The sequence below is a fragment of the Heteronotia binoei genome, chromosome 10, assembly GCF_032191835.1.
Source record: "Heteronotia binoei isolate CCM8104 ecotype False Entrance Well chromosome 10, APGP_CSIRO_Hbin_v1, whole genome shotgun sequence".
Classification (NCBI taxonomy): Eukaryota; Metazoa; Chordata; class Lepidosauria; order Squamata; family Gekkonidae; genus Heteronotia; species Heteronotia binoei.
The window spans coordinates 34,555,627-34,577,634 of NC_083232.1; the positions used below are offsets into that span (position 1 = coordinate 34,555,627).

Genomic DNA, 22,008 nt, shown 5'->3' on the forward strand with positions numbered 1-22,008 from the left:
TTCCCTCCCTATATCATTAGACCTAAGGCTGCATGCCCATCTGTATTAAACGTAAGGCGGCATCAGGTCTCAAATCGTAAATCATTGAATGTCAACTCTGTTGAACATGATGACATGTTGAATTACCTCGTTAAATTCCTGATCAGTCTAGTTATAATACATGGCTGATCCCTGCATTGCCTTAAGTGGGACAAGAGGAATCCCAGGGTTCTGCTATTAGGCATAAAATTGTTTTGAGAGCACTGGATGCTGTGTTTTTAAATACTTGGACATTCTTGATACTAATATCAAGTGTTACAGTTCAAAAATGTATCATAAAACACTTGAGTTGCCTCTGAAATATCAGTCAAATTGTATTTCCGCTGTTTAAATACGTCAGTAAGCTCTTAGAAGGCTGCTTGTGTAATTGCTTCTACGGCATTGCTTCAGTTTTAAAATTCATGTGACATGCAGGCAATTATTGTGAAGTAGCTTGGCATCTCATGCTGATAATGGAAAGCCAGAATTGAGTCTTGGTTTTGTTTTATCTGTTTGTGTTTTCTTTTTCTTTTTTTCCCTGGGTGAGGGGGTTTCAGTTCAGCAGAGACGCTTTGCTCCAAAGAATGAGTAGTGCTTATACTTATCTAGCCTTCTTAAATCTGAATGCATTTTCTAAAGCTGTATCTTAATCACTAGTTATATTTATAACAATTCTCTAGGTCCCAGCCTTGCTTTCTTCCTCTAGGGGCAGTCTCTTCTGAAAACTCTGGCCTCCTTTTATCTTGAAAACCTTGCTTGATTATTCACAGTCTGGCTACTAGCTGTACACAGCTGGGACATGACTAATCAGCATGCCCTCATGTCAATCTCAAGGCAGGTTCTAATTTATGGAGAGGTCGTATATCAAAAGTGTCCTATAGCAGGGTTTCAACATCCCTCCTCCTGCCTACCTTCTCATAAGATTGCCCTTCAGTTATATGATGGAAAACCTCTTGTTCATGCTGACTTGTCAATCTTCTTTCACTTTACAAATGTCTTCCTCAAAATTCACCTGTTTGATCATACTGTGCCGAAATTATTGCTGCTTCATTGCAGATAGTCAAACTTGGTAAAAATACACTTGTCTGCGTAGGGTAGGGGATTGGTTTTGGGCTGAGGTCTGCAAGTCTCATTATTGCAAATTCTTCTGAGGTCCCACATCTTTACACTCCGAAGTACATCTGTATCATCAGTTTCTGCATTCGTCCATAAGCCTTCAACGAAGTTGTGATCATAAATGTAAGAACAATCCTTCTGAATTAAACCTCTGGTCCATCTAGTTCAGCATCTGGTTTCATGCAGTGGCCAACCAGTTACCCTGGATGATAAAAAAGGGGGGGGGGGTCTTCTCTTAATGTTGCCTTGTAGTACTGATATTAAGATGGTTATTGCATCTGAATGTGGAGGTTGTCTTTACGCACAGTGGCTGGTAGCCATTAAGGGACTCTCACCTTAGTGAATCTGTTTAATTACCTTTTAAAGCCATTTATGCTCATGACAGCACTATGACCACCAGGAGTCGTTTTGTAGAAAAATAGGTGGTGGAGCTCATCCAGGGATTGTTATGCAGCTGCACCTACTATATTCAGTGGACAAGGAGGTGGAACTCTCAGAAAGGTTCAGGAACTGCACTCCTGTGAGCTCCCACTGAATCTGAGGCCTGATGTGACCACTAACAATTAATTCCACAGTTTATTACCTTCTGAATAAAGTAGTACTACTTTTTGTCTTTTCTGAAATTCTTGCCCATCAACTTCATCGGGTTCCCCAAAGTTCTGCTGGGAGAGAGAAAATGTTTTCTGTATCCATTTTCTCTATTTGATGCATAATTTTATAAATTTCTGTTCTGTCCCCCCTTTGTCACCTCCCCCCCAAGCTGAAAAGGCCCAGACTCTTCATGACCTCATAGGAAAGGTGCTCTAATCCCTTTGATCTTGTGCACTTTGGGGATCAAGAGCAAAGCCAGCAAGGATGATTCCAGTTGTTCCCCCACCCCTTCCAGCTCCCCATTTACATTTCTACTAGAGGTGTGCAAAAAAAAAAATTGGAATTTATCGCAATTGGAAATATATGGAGCCAAAATATTCAGCATACCATATATTTCCAAATACCAGTATTCGGAATAGACGTATATATGGGAGCTATACGGCTATTTCTGAATATACGGCCCAATTATACCCTATGGGCCATTGAAATCAATGGCAAAATAGGGTATATTGGAAGCCGCCGGGAGGGGGTTTGAGGGAGAGCCCCCAAGTCCCAAAAAGATTGGGCCAGGGGTTCCTATTCCAGGGGAACCCAAAGAGGATGCCCCTATCCCACCATTATACCCTATGGGCCATTGAACTCGATGGCAAAATAAGGTATAATCAGAGGCTACTGGGTGCAGGGGGTTTGAGGGAGAGCCCCCAAAACTGCATGGAACCCTCTTACTCCAAAAATAGCTCTATAAGAACATGAAACCACCCCACACAGCCCACACACCAACCAGAGGTAAAAAAAAAAAAAAGTGACAAAAAGAAACTTAACTTTTAACACACACACCAAAAACCAGAATCAGGAAAAGGGACAACAGGACAAGATGCAAAACCAACAGCAACAGATCCAAATAAATCTGAGAAAAAGGCCAACAAACTCAACTGTTAAAAAACTGGACTTTTAAACAAAAATTAGACCCAACAGCCCCTCTCCCCCAAGAACCAGAAGAAAAAAGGAACAACAGCAGCACAACACAGCAGCAACAAATCAAACACAAAATCTGTTTAAAATAGTAAAAAACTTGACTTTTAACAATACAGGAACTTTACCAACCCCTCCCCCTCAAAAAATCTTCACCCTAACTCCAAGAAATCCAAGCCACACAAATCAGGAAAAGTAAAAGGACACTGCACTTTTAAAAGTCCTCTCACTAAAGTAAGATATAGTCAACTTGGCAACCCCCCCACTCCAGGCCCCCACCCCCAGCAGAACCCCCTAACCCTAACTCCAAATAAGCTGCCCACGCACCCAAATCTGGATAAGTAAATGGACTCTGTGTCTTAAAAAGTCCTTTTACTTTTATCCTAACTAAAATAAAAAACAAGAACCCCAAGACTGTCTTACCTTAGATGTCTTCTCCAGGCAGGTCAGGCCAAGCTGAGAGAGAGCAGCAGCAGCAGCTGAGGCCAAGGGTGAGCACAGCACAATCTCTCTCACACACCAACACAGCAGCAATGGAATGGAGTCCAGCCAGGCAGACTCCTTAAAAAGGTTCTCTGGCCCTACACAGAGCATTTTAAAAAAATACCACTTCTCTGTGATTGGCCATAGAACAGTGTTTACTTGGATACCCAAGTAAGCAAAAGGACAACAATGTTGCTGACGGCTGGGGGATTAGCCCATCAGCTACACAACAGCCCTGTAAAGCATGCATTTGCAATGCATTTTGCAAATGCATGCTTTGGATTGGCTGCTGGGGCTCCTCTCCCCCTCTCCCTCCCTGATCTCAGGGAGGCTATGGGAGAGGCGGGAAAGGAGGCAAGCAGCTTCCCTGAGGCTGCAGAAACTCCTTTCCCGCCTTTTACATTGAGTTCTGTATACTTCCAAATATTGATATAATGGCTTCTAATTGGATTTGGAAGTATACACACACCCCTAATTTCTACCCATAGTCTGTACTTAATCCCATATCTGTTTTGTGAGTACCTTTGCATGCTACATGGAAATAATCACATTTCTAAAAGAACTTTTCTGTTTCTCTTGCACAGAAAGTATCACATTCCTTATGTGGAGGGATGCACAAGTTCTCACCTTTGCATGTTACCCCAGAAATGCAAAGGAAAATGTGACATTTCTTAGTAGAACTTGACAGTGTGCAAAGTTGTAGCCACTGACTGAATCCCTTGTGTTTGACAAGGTGCTTTCTTCCTCTAGGGCAGGGGTGGCCAACGGTAGCTCTCCAGATGTTTTTTTGCCTACAACTCCCATCAGCCCCAGCCATAGGCAAAAAACATCTGGAGAGCTACCGTTGGCCACTTCTGCTCTAGGGCAGGTCTCTTCTGGAAATTCTGGCCTGAAGTGCATTCAGATATCTCCAGTATTTAGGGGTGTTAATTCAGATACCTCCAAACCAAAACAGTGCCTCAGATTCCCTGTTTGGTCTCAGATTGGTTATTTCCACTCTGAAACTTAATAGGGAATTTTGGAAACAGTTTCAATTTCCAAATATCTAAGTGTACACCCATTGTTCCTAAAGCAGCCTACTATACTATTGGCACAAAGTAAATGTTTATTTTATTTTTGTATATTGATTGATTTTTTTTTTAGTTGCCACTCATCTGAAAAGTCTTGTGGCGACCCACAACTTTAAAGCCAATGAGGCAAAAGCAACATAAAAACAAATAACAAATGTAAAATATTAACATTAAAATATGTGGGTATCACCATGTCACTTTTAAAACAGCTCAAATTGGTTATCCTCCAAGGCCAACCTAAATAAGAAAGGAGAGTTCTTAGTCAACAATTTAACAAGTTGTTCTATGAAACCAGTACTGGTGTAGTGAACAATATATTATCAAACTGGTTAACAACATGCTTGAACTTCCAAAGGTGGAAGCCAGTTCCTTTCCCAAGATGGGTTATTAAGAGAGATCACTAGAAAAACAAATTGGCAAATATGAGTGCATTAATGGAGAAGGATTCTGCTGTGATAATTCTTTTCCCCATTGGAGGAAGACTTGATGGAAGGGTGTGGTAGAAGTTGTCTTTGGTGAAGGGAGTTGTAGGATCCAAGTCACAGAGACTGATACATAAGAAATCCTATTTTGCATGTTACGGACATTCAGCTGTATTTTTAGGAGTGCTCAAGAAACTTGATTTTTTGTCCTGCAGTATTTCCCAAAATTTCTAGCTATTACAGTTTGTAATTTCAGAACACTGAGGAAAATGTGCCCTGGTTTTTTCTACAGCTGTGTGTGTGTTCTGCGTGTGACATTCTTGAAGGATCCCTCAAATCTTGCATTAAGTTTTCACTTTGGTTTTCACTTCCCCAGGCTGCTCATGGTCAAAAGTAAACTTCCATAAGAAGGGGGGGGGAGCTACATTTTCCTAATTGGATCTTTATCTTCTCCATGGTACTTAACACTTTCCTTTATTGCCCTCTAGTTCCTTGCTCAGTTAAAACTCATGGATTACAGTTTGCTGGTTGGAATTCACGATGTTGAAAGGGCAGAACAAGAGGAGGTTGAATGTGAAGAGAATGATGAAGATGACGGGGAAAGTGATGGAGCTCACCCTACTGGAACCCCTCCTGATAGTCCAGGAAATACACTGAATAGCTCACAGCCTTTGGCGCCAGGAGAATTTGATCCAACTATTGATGTTTATGGAATAAAATGCCATGAAAGTAAGTAGTTTTGCTATAAATATTTAGACATAGAAGACATGTTGATTCGTGCATCAGAATCTCTGAGCCTCTGTAAAAAAAATCAAACCACAGAAAGGTAGAAAATATGTTAATGCCAGTTACACATTAAAGTTGGATTTTTTACCCTTTTTTTTCTTTGCATAACTGAAATTAAATGGAAGTTCCCAAATGTATGGCTTTGGCATTTCAATATATTTTGATGTCCAAGATCACAGAAGAACCATTCGCCTATAACACAAATTGCTATTATACCACTTTTTGCCTTTTACAGTATTGTGAAAAGGTAGAGTTCTAATCCTATGGAAGAACTCCTCTTTGCTTTGCAGGATCTGCCTACTAAATGTTCTTTTCAAACAGTTTCATAGCAAATCGCAGGTTGAATCTAGCCAGTGTTTTCACTCTCCTCTGTACTGCAGTGCCTTCAAGCCATACGGTTCCTGTATACACAGGTCCCATGATCCCCAGCCTTAGCCTTTTTGGGCAATCAAGTAATCCTCCCTTTTTCAGCAGCAAAAAAGCAGGTTGGATCCAACACTGTCTTTTATAGTTCTTTTACAACTTGAAGTTCAATTCCAGGCTTCCTTTCTAACCACCATTTACATACTTTAGGCACCTCTGCCACCTGAAGGAAGGTGTTTGTCTACCTGAGAATTAGCATTCTCAGTTATGACACAAAAGTTATGGAACTCCCTCCATCGTTAGATTCATTCTTCCCTCCCCCCCTCCAAATCATTGTCTTCTACTAGCTGGTGAAGACTTCTCTGTTTTGTTTGGTGTTCCCTTATTGGCCCTCTTTCCCGTTGATGTGCATATGTCTGTGTGCTTGCATTTTATTGAAATGAAAAACAGTCTCCCACAAAAAAGGTGTTTTGCCATATATAAAAAAAATCACTGATTAGATGGGAAAACTTATGAAGAAACATAACCTACAAACAGTGTTCAGACCCACCAGAAAAATACATCAGATGCTACGATCAGAAAAAGACAGAAGAGACCCCCTCACTTCTGCAGGAGTATACCATATACTCTGTAGTTGTGGACAAGTTTACATCGGGACCACATAAAGTAGCATCCAGAAAAAAGTAAAAGAATATTTATTTATTTATCAAATTTATATCCCACCCTCCCCCAACAGGCTCAAGGCAGCTAGCAACAGTTTAAAAACGTTAGCAATTTACAAACATATTAAAATTAAATACATAGAAAACATTTCCATACATATTAAAAATGCAAGATACCAAGCTTCTGATTTCCATTATATTAGTTCAATGAGATTGTCGGTGCTGAAGGTAATAGCCAACTCCCCCTAACCATTAAAGGCGAGTTTGAATAGTTCGGTCTTAAAGGCCCTGCGGAACTGTGGCAGGGCGTTGATGTTTTCGAGGAGGGCATTCCACAAAGTGGGGGCTATTGCTGAGAACACTCTGACTGTACTGCTGGTCAGTCGAGCTTCTTTTGGATCTTAAGGAGATTTTGGGACTCTAAACGTCGTGCTCTCTGGGGTACGTATGGGAAAAGATGGTCCCAAAGGTAGATAAGTCCCAGGCCTATAGGACTTTAAAGGTTATAACCAGCACCTTGAAGCGAATCCAGAACGCCACAGGCAACCAGTGTAATGCTTTCAGCACAGGTTAAATGTGCTCCCATACAGGTAGCTCCATTAACAACCTGGCTGCTGTGTTTTGCACCAGTTGTGGTCTCCGAACTTGAGTCAAGGGCAGCCCCATGTAGAGGGTGTTAAAGTAGTCTATTCTCAAGGTGATCATTGCATGGATCACTGTTGCCAGGTCGTCGCAGGTATGGAACCAACTGCCTTATCCGCCTAAGCTGGTAGAATGTGGATTTGGCAGTGGCTGCTACCTGGGCCTCCATTGTCAGCAAAGGCTCCAGGAGCACCCCCAAGCTATTGACGCTGGTGCTAATAGCATCCCATCAAAGGCAAGCAAGGGGATTTCCCTACCCAGGCCACTGCGACTCAGGCACAGGACCTCTGTCTTTGCTGGGTTCAATTTCAATCGACTCTGCCTGAGCCATTTCACTACAGCTTGCAATGCCAGGTCCAGATCTTCCAGTACACAGCTGGGGACTGGCCTCCCAACAATAGATAGAGCTAGGTGTCATTCGCATACTGGTGAATATGAAAGACGCTGCAGACTTGGTCATCCTGAAAAATCAGCAGTGGCTGAACATAACCTAACTAAAATAGGACACAGTATCTTATTCCAAGACACTGGACAAACACATCCAATTACCATGTTAGATTACACAGAGAAGCCATTGAAATCCATAAACATAAACACAATTTCAACAGGAAGGAAGAAAGTTTAAAAATGAATAGGGCATGGCTTCCAGTCCTGGAAAACACAAAATGCCCTATATCTTACAACAGCACTACAGATAAGATTAGAATTTCAATAGCCAAGCCATATAAAGAACCCCCTCAGATAAGCTCCTCTATTAGTATGTTACAGCCCAGGAAGCTCCCACAAGACAATGACCCTACCCCATCTGCCTGAGTAGATATAAATTACCTGCCTACCAACAACTTCTCAGTTTGACCCAGAGAGAACTCCAGTTTTCTGGGTTACACCTCTGAGGATACCAGTCACAGTTGCTGGCAAAACATCAGGTCTCACAATGCCAAGACCACGGCCATACAGCCCAGAAAATCTACCAATGTTTTGTGTGTGTATGCATTTTACAATTTGTTCTAAAGTTTTGACTGTTTGCTGCTTTGAGGATCCTGAAGTGGGTGGAAAGTTAGCATTAAAATGTTTTTAACTAAATAAATGTGTTACATGTGCACTTAGAATAAGCTCTCAAGCAAATACTACCACTGTTGCCAAAGTTACACATGAAGCTTTATCCCAAATACAAAAGAAACATGCACTTCTGATCATTAGTTTGGCCTTTTTTGGTCTTTTAATGGCATATAAATATCCATGTAATTCAAAACCAATTCTATGTAGTCATGCTTTCCAGTCTAAGTTTATAGTGGCCCATAGTTGGCCACCTATCTTGACATAGAAGTATAACTTCCTATAATTCCTGAGTTACATAAGAATCTCCAAGCTTTAAACTATCTGAGGGAAAAGGCTGTAGATCTTATGTAAGCCTTTTTGTAAACTGGCAGTTTTGAAAACCGCCCTGCTGTTAGAGGGCAAAGACCATCAGCCTCCACCAGTTTCTTGTTGCCCTTGTTCATTCCAAGTTCCTTCCATACCTGTTCATAAAGTGTGACTTTATTTTTTTGAAAATGTTTTTCTTTTGTGCAGATGCACCTAGAAAGGAAGTTTATTTTATGGCCATCATTGATATTCTTACTCACTATGATGCAAAAAAGAAAGCTGCTCATGCTGCAAAAACCGTCAAACATGGCGTGAGTATCACTGCGGCAGCATGTTCCAGCCCTGTCATTCTCTTCTGGTCTTAGCAGTTTGGTGCTCTAATGCGGAATTGCCTGCTTGAGAGACTGGCTTCATCTACTTTCTCCTTTTCACTAATCTCTGAAAGAAGCTTTACAAATAGTCTGGGGATTTGTATTGTTGCTTGTGTTGCTAAAATATAATTGGGTGTGATTTCCTAATGACATTTGAATCCCTTACATAAGAGTATGGATGATGAGGTATTTGTTTACAAAGCATTCTTAGAGCCACTTGGCAAGTTCAACTTAATCTGTCGATTCATGTGGAAAGGGGTGTTTCCATTCCATCTGATTAAAAAAACAAACTATGCTTGAAATGTCCACAGATTTCTCCTTCTGGCTCAGGTTGCTCTCTCTTGAATATAATGTATGGGGTGGGAATGGAGCCATGTGGGTTTACAGTTGTGTCTTACATATCTGCCGTGGCCTGGATAGCCCAGTCTCATCAGCTCTCAAAAGCTAAGTTGGTTGGTCTGGTTAGGACTTGGACAAGCAAGTCCAGGGTTGCTGCACAGAGGCAGGCAATGGCTAACCACCTCTGAATGTCTCTTGCCTTGAAAACCCTCTTTGCAAAAGCATTTTAAATGGCCTTTGCAAAGTCACACGGAGCAAGAGTAAAGGCTGAGTGGTGAGTTCACCCACTTGGAGTTCCCCCACTCGCCGCTCAACTTTCACTCCCACACTGTCCAGCTTTATCTAAATTTCAAATTTAAATGGCCTTTGCAAAGCTATGCAGTATGTGAGAGAGAGCATGAGGGAAAAGACAAAGTGTGTCAGTGTGTGCAACTCAACTCCTTTCCAGCTGCCCATAGCACAAGAGAAAAGAGGTGGAGACTCAGCGCTTTGGAGGGAGGTGAAGAAGAGGGAGGGGTGGGAGGCAATACATGCTTAATACAGTAAGGGTTGGGACCAGCGTTCCCTCTAAGCTGAGTTAGTGTGAACTAGCTCACAGTTTTTTAGCCTCTGGCTCTCACATTTTTGTCTTAGCCCAGGAAAAGTAGCCCCAGAGCAAGCTAATTCATGTAGTAGCTCACAACTTTTGAATGCCAGTAGCTCACAAAGTGGAATTTTGCTCACAAGACCCCACAGCTTAAGAGGGCGTCTTGGCTTGGACCCACGTCTGCTGCTGCACCTTGACTTGCTGCTCGTCAGGAAGAAACAGCAAGCAAGAAAAGATATTGAGGGAAGAGGGATTGAGGTGGGCAGTAGGGGGAGGAAGAGGGAGAAACCACCAGCATCATCCTAATTTTATATACTCCTTTGAAGAAGTCTTTTCTTCACCAAAAAACAAAAACAAATGGCTTTTGTAAAACTGGGCAGCTCAAGAGTGAACTTCACAGAAAGCAGGCAGGTAGAGACTAACAACAACAAATACCTGAAAGAATTGCTTCCAACTGAGATGCTGCTCAGCGCAAAATCCAACCAGCAGGGCCTGCATGTGTGTTTCTAGTTTTTTTTTTTAAATCCAGACTTTTTGGATTTCTTTGCAAATTGCCTAAACTTCTATGGCTGACCCCCTTTTTTTCCACCCCTTCTGGCAAAAAAAGGACTGGTTCAGAGGAGTATATAAATTAGGATGATGCTGGCAGTTTCTCCCTCTTCCCCCCCACCTTCTTTCACACTTCTCTCCCAGCTCAAACTCCTTTGAGGTTAATCACCCATGGCACTTGCAGGCCACTGCTGCTTTATTTCCTCTCCAGCCCCTACCTCTCAGCTGCCTGCCTGCAGATCCCCCACCACCACCAAGTTGCTTCCTCTCCCCACAGAAGACACTAGGAGGCAGCTGCAGCAACCTCCGGGCAGAGGTGGGGGAGAGGAAGAGCCCTGCTGCCTGTCTCAGCACAGTACCTGGGAGAGCCGGGAAGGCCTGGCCACCCAACAGGGCTAATCTCCAGGGGATGAGTCATTCTACCATCACAAAAGGAACAGAGATTTCTGCTGAGGGCCATGGGAACTAGGGGTGCGCATTCGGTTCAGCTGAACCAAATCAACCGCCGAATCAACCCTGATTTGGCTGTATACAGAATCGCATACAGCCGAATCCAATTGGGGCCCATTATGCGGGAGCTAAGTATGGCTCCCCGTATACTTCCATATAGATTTTCGGAAGTATACGGAATTCAATGCAAAAGGCGGGCAAGGGGCTTCTGCAGCTTCAGGGGAGCTGCTTGCCTCCTTTCCCGCCTTTGGTAGCCTTTTCCCACCTCTCCCATAGCCCCCCTGGGATCAGGGAGTGGGGGAGGGGGAAGAGGAGCTCCAGCAACCAATCCAAAGCATGCATTTGCAAAATGCATGCTTTGCAGGGCTGTTATGTAGCTGATCCCCCAGCCATCAGCAACATTGTTGTTCTTTTGATCTTTTGCTTACTTGTGTATCCAAGTAAGCACTGTTGTCTGGCCAATCACCGAGCAGTGCTATTTTTTGAAAGTGCTCTCTGTAGGGCCAGAGAACCTTTTTAAGGAGTCTGCCTGGCTGGACTCCTCCATTGCTGCTGTGTTGGTATGAGAGAGAGATTGTGCTGTGCTGGCCCTTGGCCTCAGCTGCTGCTGCTCTCTCTCAGCCTTACCAGACTTGCCTGGAGTAGAGAAGACATCTAAGGTAAGACAGTCTTGGGGTTCTTGTTTTTATTTTAGTTGGTAAAAGGACTTTTTAAGACTCAGAGTCCCTTTACTTATCCAGATTTGGGTGGTGGGTACTAGCTTATTTGAGGTTAGGGTTAGGGGGTTCTGCTGGGGGAGGGGGCCTGGGGTGGAGGGTTTTTTGCCAATTTGCCCATATCTTACTTTAGTGAGAAGACTTTTAAAAGTGCAGTGTCCTTTTACTTTTCCTGATTTGGGTGGCTTGGATTTCTTGGGGTTAGGGTGAAGGGGGTTTTTTTGGGGGGGAGGGGTTGGTAAAGTTCCTGTATTGTTAAAAGTTAATTTTTTTTACTGTTTTAAAAGGATTCTGTGTTTGATTTGTTGCTGCTGCTGTTCTTTTTCTCTTCTGGTTCTGGTTCTTGGGGGGGGGGTGCTTTTTGGCCTAATTTTAATTGTTTAAAAGGCCACTTTTTTAACAGTTGAGTTTGTGTTGGCCTTCTGTTTGGATCTATTCTCTATTGCTGCAGGTTTTGTATCCTCCTGTCCTGTTGTCCCCCTTTTCCTGGTTCTGGTTTTAGGGGGGAGGTGTTGTTGACTGATTTGGCCTGAGGTTTCTTATTGGTGAAAAGGCCACTTTTTTAACAGTTGAGTTTCTTGGCCGCCATCTGTTGTCCCTTTTCCTGGTTCTGGGGGGGGGGGGGAGCTGGCACCTGGGTGAGAAACCCAGAACCAGCAGGCTTGTTGTGCTTGGCCAGCTCTCCCCGTGTTGTTTGGGGCAGGGCTGGAGAGGTGGCATCTGTAGATTGTGTGTTCTGTGGCAGGGAAGCTGGCACCTGGGTGAGAGACCCAGAACCAGCAGACTTGTTGTGCTTGGCCAGCTCTCCCCGTGCTGTTTGGGGCAGGGCTGGAGAGGTGGCATCTGTAGATTGTGTGTTCTGTGGCAGGGAAGCTGGCACCTGGGTGAGAGACCCAGAGCCAGCATGCTTGTTGTGCTTGGCCAGCTCTTCCCGCGTTCTTTGCGGCAGGGCTGGAGAGCTAGCATCTGGGTTTGCTGCAGCCAGATTGTGTTTTGTGTGGCAGGGTTCATAGAGTTGATAGATGTATATACTATATAGTGCATTTGGGTCCTATAGAGATTCTCTGGTGTGAAGTTAGGTTTGGATTTGGGTGCCCCAGGAATTGGACCCCCTGGCCCAATCTTTTTGGGACTTGGGGGGTTTGTAGGGGAGAGTCCCCTGCAGGTCCCCTGCAAATTTGGGGGCTCTCCCTCAAACCCCCTCCCCTCCAGGCGGCTTCAAATATACCCTATTTACCATTGATTTCAATGGTTCATAGGGTATAAAGGGGCCGTATATTCGGAAATAGCCGCGCATCTACTGCATATGCGGCTATTCCAACTACGGAATTCAGAAATATATGGGATTCCGTATTTTTCCCTCCGTATACTTTCGAATCCGTGTACTATCGAATTTTTTTTTGTACATCCCTAATGGGAACCATCTATCCATCTTATATAAGAAAAATCCTGCCCTTTCTCCAAGGAACTCAGGATGGCCTACATAATTCAAAGATCTTTCAGTATCAGTATCCCTTCCCCACTGTCAGTGAAATCCCAGCCCTTCTCCTGCTTGAAGGGGGGGGGTGAACACATATTAAGATCAGTTATCATTAGTAGTAGAACTAAAAAGAGTTGTTTAAGAAAATTATCAATGATGGGGTAACCTTGCCTTGTAGGATAGGAAAAGGTGGGAGTGGGAAGGAAGAAATTGCAGAGTTTGGGGGTAGAGGGAATCAAACCTGGGGAGATGTGTCAAAATAAAGGAGGGACAGAAATAGGGGTGGATAGGCAGGAAATGGACAGTGTCACACATTCTGAGGAAACTTTTCTGTTTAGCATTACCTCTGACTCTGAAGCAGAACAATTTTTAAGTCCATGGTAAAAGCACTCTTGGAAAACCCAGGGTGACTCATAGGGAGAGTGATCTGATGGCTGAATGCCCAAGAATAAATGCAGAAGCAAAAAGAAGACCTAATGGGGGGGTGAGGTGAATGTGGGAGTAAATGCAGAAACAAATTTAAATGACAACTGAGATCTGTGGAGAAGTGGGGGAAATAACAATGCAGAAAAAGGCCAAAATGAATTGAGGAAAGAGTTGATCCAAGTGGGCAGCCGTGTTCATCTGAAGCAGTAGAACAAAGTTTGAATTCTGTGGCACCTTTAAGGCCAAAAAAGTGCTATTCCAGGTATAAGCTTTTGTGTACAAGCACTCTTCAGATATCTGAGGAAGTGAGTTCACACATGGAAGCTTATACCTTGAATAAAATTTTGCAGAATATGCTAAAGATATTCCTTTTGGATTTCTGATAGGTATAAAATACAGTTATACTCTGTAATTAATTATATAAAAGTAATAAAATCTTTTAAAAGAAAATCCAAGGTGATCCCAAGTTCAGTCCCTGTTATCTCTATTTTAGAAACAGATCAGGTAACAGGCGATGCAAAAGACTTCTAACTGAGACCTTGGAGAACCACTGCCATTCTAACTAGACAGTCATGACCCTGATAGACAAATGATCTAGCTTGGTATAAGCAGCTTCATGAGACATACCCACTAGCTCATGTGTCCCTGGGAGCAATTTTCTTAAGGGATGTGTAAATCTCCCTCTCTTCAAGACTTTTGTAAAATTGCAAAATCTACCATTACCTCTGATGGCCGGGGCTACGCGGACTGCACTGGCTGCCGATTGTATACCAGGTCCAGTACAAAGTGCTGGTCATTACCTTTAAAGCCCTATATGGCCGAGGACCGACCTACCTGAGGGACCATCTCTCCCCGTACGAGCCCCAGAGAACACTGAGGTCAGTAGGAAAAAACAAACTGACTATCCCTGGGCCAAAAGAGGTTAAACTTCAGAATACCCGTGCACGGGCCTTTTCCAGCGCGGCCGCATGCCTATGGAATCAGCTCCCAGAGGAGGTGCGGGCCCTGCAGAGCCTTGATCAGTTCCGCAGGGCCTGCAAGACCACCCTCTTCAAGCTGGCGTTCACGGACTGCTGAACTATAGTTGTAATAAAGGAAAACGCCAAAATGGTTCGGTTCAGGGACCCTTGTTATTGTATCAACTGACAGGAATAGCGTCAAGAACATCAATGGTACTGTCAGATTTAGTAATGTTTTAATTAAGTATTGACTGTTTTTTAAATAATGTTAATTTAATGTTTTTATCTGCTGTATTGTTTGCCTATAAATGTTGTTAGCCGCCCTGAGCCTGCCTTGGCAGGGGAGAGCGGGATATAAATAAAATTTTATTATTATTATTACCATCTGAAGGATGGAGTTCAGTGGCTATATTTGTATGAACTTTTATCCAAGTTGTGTTTGTCTCTAAGACATCACAGCTTTCTTGTTGTCTCAAATGTAATCTGCTTTCCTTTTCTCTCTTGCTTTTAGGCAGGTGCAGAGATTTCCACAGTTAACCCCGAACAGTATTCAAAGCGATTCTTGGACTTTATTGCCAACATTTTGACGTAACCTATCTTGTTCCACTGGACAGATACAAGGTCTGGGAACAGCAGCAATGGCTGCAAGTGTGTAAGGGACAAAAGCTTCTTTTAAAAAGGAACTCTCAAGTGCTATCTTGCAGAAGGCGGCCCCCTTGGTTTACATCTGCTGGCCATGATGACTGACTGGGGTGAAATATTCGCTTTAACAGCTGCCAGATATGCTCAGCATAGTTCTAGCTATTTCTGGTGTGTGGGTGCGTGTGTGTGTGTGTGCAGAACCCCCTACAAATATAAATTAACTAACTAATAACATAGATCAGCATTTTACTTGGTGTGTATTGCAAGCTGCAACACTCCAGATTCTAGCTGAAATGGAACGAATGGGCCAAGGATTGAAGGGGAAGGAAAGAAGGATGTGCATGTTAAGTCCCACAATATTGGTATCAAGCTGTAAACTGTGGATCAGTTTCTGTTTTGAATGGAAAAGTGCAAGACAGTATTGTTGGTGGTGATGATGATGATGACAACCTTACAGCGAATGCTCCACTTAAAACAGCCTTGCATGTTGGCACTCTTCAAGAATAGCGGCAACATTGTAAGCTCCATGTGCTGGAAGCTCTGCTTTTGGCATCTTTGCATTTTTGGTCTTTTCTCTTGTTTTTTTTTAATTGGCCCATCACGACAGGGAACAGTCTTCCAGCAACTCAGAGGTATGTCTCTAGTTTTACCAAGACCTAATGGCATAATCATACTCTGTGTGGGTTTTGTTTTGATTTTTTTTAAACAAGGGGAAAAGTATTGCCGAGGGGTGGGGGTTAGGGATAGACCATTGTCATACCATGTGGAGATCTACATTGTATGTTTATCATGTAGGAACTGATTGTGCTAAAAAGGAAATCAAGAACACTTTTAAAGATGAGTTGCCTCATTTGGAAGCAACAAGTAGCATCATTTTCGCCACATAAACAAAAGGATAGGAAGCCTATTCACCTGTGACTGATCAAAACTAGAACCTTTTAAATGCTTACATTGTGCTGTTATATTTTTTTTAAAAAAATTACTTTTTTTAAAGCCCTAAATTTTTACTGTTTACATTAATAGGAAAACAGGGATGCTTTTGAGTTTGTGCACAGTATGTGAATACAAAGTTTACATGTAAAGTTATTTTGCAGTGCAGATGAAGTAATATCTTGAAGTGTAACACGCAGTAAATGTACTAAAGTGAATTTTTCACCCACCTCCATGATAGAAAATCTTTTACAATAAACGGTGACAGATTATTTTTAAGTGTATTAGGTGGGCTTTTCCCCTCTCCATTACCTTAATAACTTGCTTTGTGTTTCTCCAAATTCTGTTGTATAATTCATTGCCTAAAAATGTGCTGTCACCTTATAAGTAACCTGTTTAAAAACTTCTTATAATCAGTTTTGGGGAACAGGTTCCAACCTACTAAAAGGACAAAATTAGAAATGCTATATATATATATATATATTCTCTACTTACACTGTGCTAAAATTGTGCCTTTTTACAATTCTGTTTCAACATTCACAAGCAACTCAGAAAAAGAAAAAGAGATCATATTTTCCCCTTGTTAAGGTATAACTTAGCCCTGGAGTGCCAGGTTGCCTTCTCCAATAACTTAACGCCAGCGCTGTTAAGGCTGCAACTTGTATCATGTCTGTAGTGTTTGACTTCATAGAGCGCTGATAAACTAGCAGCTGATCTTGCTATTGTATGCGGCCAAAGGCAATACCATCCTTATTACTCTGTACAAATTTTTTTAACATGGTTTTGTTACCCTTCTAGTGTAGTTAACTGTACTGTTACATATGTGTACAATTCTGAACTCTTATGTATTTAAGTTGACAACTGTGGCTTGACTTCTGTTTTGTTTTGTTTTTTTACTTCCTTTCCCCATACGTGCACACCCCATTTATCTCTGGCACCATGTGAATGTTTTTTTAAAAAAAATTTCTTACAATACACAGTGGCTACTTAAGGTATGATGAGTCTGCAAAGGACATCACTGGGAAACAATGAGGTACACATACATTTAAAAAGAATAAATATTCTATTGTAGCCAATTAGCGTATGCTTTTTATGAGCTAACTACAACGCCTTCATTTTCCTGTCTGTAACAGTCACTTTTCACCTATGACTGTTGGATGAAACTGTTCGGGGAGAGGGGGGGAGGAAGATCCCACACTGTATTGCCTAGTTATAAAAACACACTCCAAACATGACTAAGGCTTTATAAAATAAAGCACTTTTATGACTTGCTAGGAAAATGCTTTGTCCCTTTTTTCTTTTTGCTGTATATACCACTGCTTTTGGAAATGATACTCAAGATGAATGTGTAACTTGCATTTCAAAAAGCAGAAATTGAAGGGGGTTTTTGCTGGACTGCAATAATTTTCTTGTGCCACATATGTACATAGCGTGTCATTGGTTGTGAACATCTTTCAAAATATTCCATGCTGAGCCCTGCCAACTTCGTTCACTTCGTGATATTGCTGTGGAGTGATGTAAGGTTTAGCGCAGGGGTGGCCACACTTGCTTAACGTAAGCGCCATGAAGAATAAATGTCAGATGTTTGAGAGCCGCAAATAGATAGGGAGAGGTGGAAAGAAAGCAACTTTAACTTTAAACGCATTCTCCCAGCTGCTGGCTGGCTTGGCTTGGCGAAATGATGTAAAGAGAGAAATGCCTTTTCTAAGCAACCCATGGGGTGATGGGGGCCTCAAGAGCCATATGTGGGTCCTGAGCTGCAGTTTGGCCACCCCTGATTTAGTAAGACCTGAAATTGGCAGCCCTTAGTGATATATAGCCCTCCATAGTTAAACTAGTTACAGAAGGGCATCGTGTTCGCAGTAAAGGTTAGATATATTGTATCCTGTATTTAGGGGTCATACGAAGGGACAAACTTGCTGCTGTAGTGTGAAGGTCTTTCTCCAAGGAAGATTACACCCATGATCTTGATCGATATATCTTCAAGAAGTGGTGTGAAAGTCCGCAATGTAGTTTTTTCTGCTGAAACTGATTTTACTCATTCTGGTAAGTTGCCTATGTGGAAAGCTACTTGGGAGCTTGTACACAAGACTGCTCAAGAAAAGGGCGGGTTAAGAACATATGTGTAAACCGGATATCGATTCTAAAAGGTGTTTGCAGGACTAGGCATAGGGTGATCACAGCAGTCCAAGAGCAACAGTTCCTTCCTCCCCCCCCCCTCCAAAATCTCAATTTAAAATTCACAAAATAGTGGGTGACTGGTACGTGGGATATAATCCATGCAGCTACGTCCAGTGGCAAGGTCTTTGCATCACTGGGAGAAGGATACACAGTTAGCTGAGGGCAGAGTGGCAGGATGCAATCAAATGTGTGTTTAACCAAGTTCAACTTCTTAAAACTCCTCAAACTGAAGCCACAAAAAGCCAGGTGTGAGCAAAGTCTTTTCTTTTCCATGGTAGCCTGAGAGGTATCCCAGAAGGTGCTTGTGGGTCCAACTAGAGGTGGCAGCTGCAGACAAATGTGATTAAACAAGCAGGTGTTCCAACCATGTAGCAAGTGTGGGGGGGGGGGGCGGGTCTGATTTAAAGAAGGAAAGGGGTATGCTGATAAAGTATAGATCCCTTGCCCACAGTGTATATCCGTATAACCTGCATCCTATTTTTTTTAAAAAAAAAATCAGCAGTATTAGAGATGGACCTGGCTATGTGGAAAATACTTCTGGGGCACAGGTTGTGTGGAGGTAAACCATGCAGGGGGAGTGGATTATGTGTCCTTTTTAAGTTGGACTCCTTCCACACACTTTGTTCTTGATGGGGCAGACTTGGATCTAAACACACTGATCTGTAGGTGTTGGCTGGCAACCAACAAGAAGCACAAGCAGCCCAAGACTTTATTCTCTCTCCCCTTCAATGTGTTCCTCCCCCATAGCTCTAGTTTGGCCTTCTAGCAACTCTGTTTTACAAAATGTTTGCTCTTGTAATTTACATACTACTAGTGAGGTGGAGTGGGTGGATGAGATTTTCATTTTTCCTCTGACAAAATACTACCATTCAAGTGCTAGGAAAAGGCAAAAAGATGGGGCTATATATAGATAATTATAGGGGAACATTTTGGGAAAGATTAAAGCTTGAGCATTGAAATGGGAAGCTATGGGTATGTCATGATAACACCCAGCATTTCATGGCATAGTCTTCTAGGTAGCAGATGTTGGCTGACAGACAAGCAGCTTTTATATGAATAGCCTGATGGATTAATATCTGTCTTTAATATTTGGTGTTTCCAAAGTGTGCCTGTCTACTTCATCAGTGCTTCATCAAGGACCAGAGGGCCTGGTGGTTCATGATGCTGAGATGGTAAAAATAGAGATAATGCAATTAGGATGAAATTTAGGATCTGTATATTGGTTCCTTTCTTCTTCCATGCAATCTTTGAACAGGTGAACAAATAGTGCCCCCCCCCCAAAAAAAATCAGATAATTTATAGTGATCTTTCCTCCTTTTGTACATAATTTTATGCCTTTCTCTATCTTACCTCATATTGAGTCAGTTTTTATTCTGGACTTTGCATAAGTCTAATAGGAAAAGAGAAACTGCTGAAACTTCATGGGAAAAGGGATTGATAACATTTCTCTTGACTTTCATCCAACTGCCAAAATAACATCAAGGAACTCACAGAATCATAGAGTTGGGAGAGACCTCCAGGGTAATGTAGTCCAATCTCCTGCTCAGTGCAGGAATTTCACATATACTGTCCCCCCCCACACACCCAGTGACCCCTTCTCCATGCTCAGAAGATGCCCCCCCCCAAAAAAAAAGCCTCCAGGATCATTGGCCCAACTGGCCTGGAGAAATTGCTTCATGAGCCCCAAGTGGTAAGAAAGGGCTACAAGATACCGCTCTTACTCTCACGATCTGCCTAAGTTCACAGAATCAGCATTGCTTCCAGATGGCCATCTGGCTTCTGTTTGAGAACCTCCAAAAAAGAAGAGCCCACCACCTCCCAAGGAAGCTTGTTCCACTGAGGTACTGCTCTATTAAGAAGTTATGACTCCTGCAAGTAATTCTACTGTGTGAACAATGCAGATAAAATCAGTACAAACAAAAACACCTGGAATTTATTAAATTCAAAATATGTGTCTTCCTTCCCCAACTTTTTATTCAACATACAGTTACAGCCTCTGCTTTTTCTGGAGCATACCTGAGTTTCTGTGATTCTGAACTTGGGTTAACTGCTCTTTGGTTTGTGCTGTTTTTTCAGGTCCATGAGTAGCTTGCTTTTTCTCTTATAGCTCTCAAGCCACAACCACTGCCTGAGACCTGGTTTACATGCTCAGTAGAACATAGTGGTATTTCCCTGAAGTGGTACAAAAGATTGTACCATAGATTGGCACTTTGGGGTTCAAGTGGTAGATGCTGTTTTTGGTTATTTTCTCACATGAAGCACTCCCTGCCATTTTCTTTTAAAAAAAAATCACATCTGGAGATAAATCAGACCAACCCACTCCTTCCAGTGCAATTTTCTAATTGTAGGGCTCTTAGTGTGCAGAGGAACATTCACAAATTTGATTCCATACATGCAGCCTGTATTGGATAGTCTAAGCTAACACCTTATTGCCATCTTACTGTGCTGTTCTGTGTAAGGCCTAATTCCTCTGTAAAGCCAGTTCTACCGGCTGTGATACGAAGACAGACATGCTGAATGGTTTTGTCTACATCTGAACATGAAGCACTTATATATGAACTTTAAACTTCTGTTGGGGTATTTGCTGTTTCACATTGATTTAGTGGGTTTGATCCTACCAACTTTTCTGAGAGAGAGAAGGAGAGAGACCACTTTTGATCATCAAGAGGGCTATGCCAGTGGCCATGGAGACTTTGTGAACAGCAGGCTCACGTTAAATATGATCAGAGTGTAATTTGTATATTTTTGTGAAATGTTTGCATTTATAACCAATTTATTTCCTATATTAATCTTTGGTAGTGCCCCCTCCCCCAAACTCATTCATTTCTGCCACAGGTGAGATGACAGCCTATGTCCTGGCTGCATGACATTCCTGCTGCTGATGTATTTCTAAGCCACGCCTCTCCTTCACAGGGGCAGGCAGCTGTTTATGTCTCCCTTGTGCCTCTGATATTCCTCTTCTAGACAGAAATGTTCACAATCTGTAGTCCCAGCTTCAGGGACCACGGGAAAGGTTTCGTGTTTGATCCCTGGCATCTATACTTTAAAAGGATTTGGGGTGCAAGGAGTTGAGAAAGCTGGCCAGAGAGGAGTTGTTGGTCAGAATTGACAGTCCTGGGCTAATGGATAAATAACCAGACTTAGTTAAGGTAAAAACACTGATGAACTGTTACCACTCTGTTTTTTAATGAAAAGTATTTCAGCAGAATGTTAGCAAGAGACTATTCTCATCTGTAAACAGTAACAACCAATAGAAATATTCTGGTTTTATTTGAAACTAATCTTTTTCTCTCAGCAGTTTCAAAGTTGCTCACTTGGTTTTTCCAGGCCCCTTCCCATGCCTGTTTAGGTGGCCTTATTAACCCAGTCAGGAAGTTCCTTCCCACAAAGTGGTGAGACTGATTAGAACAGGTGAGGGTCTTTTTAGTTCTGGCCCTATAGAACTAAACAAAATATTTCTTCTAAGCCTGCTTTTTAATAGGTGGCCAATAATGGGTCTTGCTATACTGTTTTGAGGACAGAAGTCTCCACAAGGGTATGTGCAGTTTGCCATGCTACATTGTTATTAGGATTATATGTGCCCAATGGCGCAAAAGATGTTTTTTTAAAAGACATTAATCGACAGTTGGATGAAGTGTCCTATGACCAGATCCTGATCATGGGTGATTTTAATGGAACAATACAAAATAATATAGATAGATCTGGCCAAAAGAGGAATAATAAAGAAGGAAGACTTCCAAAATCATTTTTTGAGTTGGTTAAACAAGAAAGCTTGGAAGATATTTGGAGAAAATTTAATCCTGAAGTAAGAGACTATACTTTCTTTTCAGCAAGACATAATACTTTTTCCAGAATAGATATGTTATGGGGCTCTAAAAGCTTGGGCCTC

General features: G+C 42.3%; 1 protein-coding gene across 1 annotated transcript in view; it reads left to right on the forward strand.

The window, feature by feature from the left end:
• Positions 1-17,218, forward strand: part of PIP4K2A (phosphatidylinositol-5-phosphate 4-kinase type 2 alpha) — a 123,451-nt gene extending 106,233 nt beyond the window's left edge. The window contains exons 8-10 of the mRNA XM_060248383.1: positions 5,161-5,401; positions 8,698-8,801; positions 14,878-17,218. Coding sequence (XP_060104366.1) covers positions 5,161-5,401; positions 8,698-8,801; positions 14,878-14,958 — 426 coding nt within the window. The 3' untranslated portion in view covers positions 14,959-17,218. The remainder of the gene's footprint in view (positions 1-5,160; positions 5,402-8,697; positions 8,802-14,877) is intronic.
• The last annotated feature ends 4,790 nt before the right edge of the window (positions 17,219-22,008 follow it).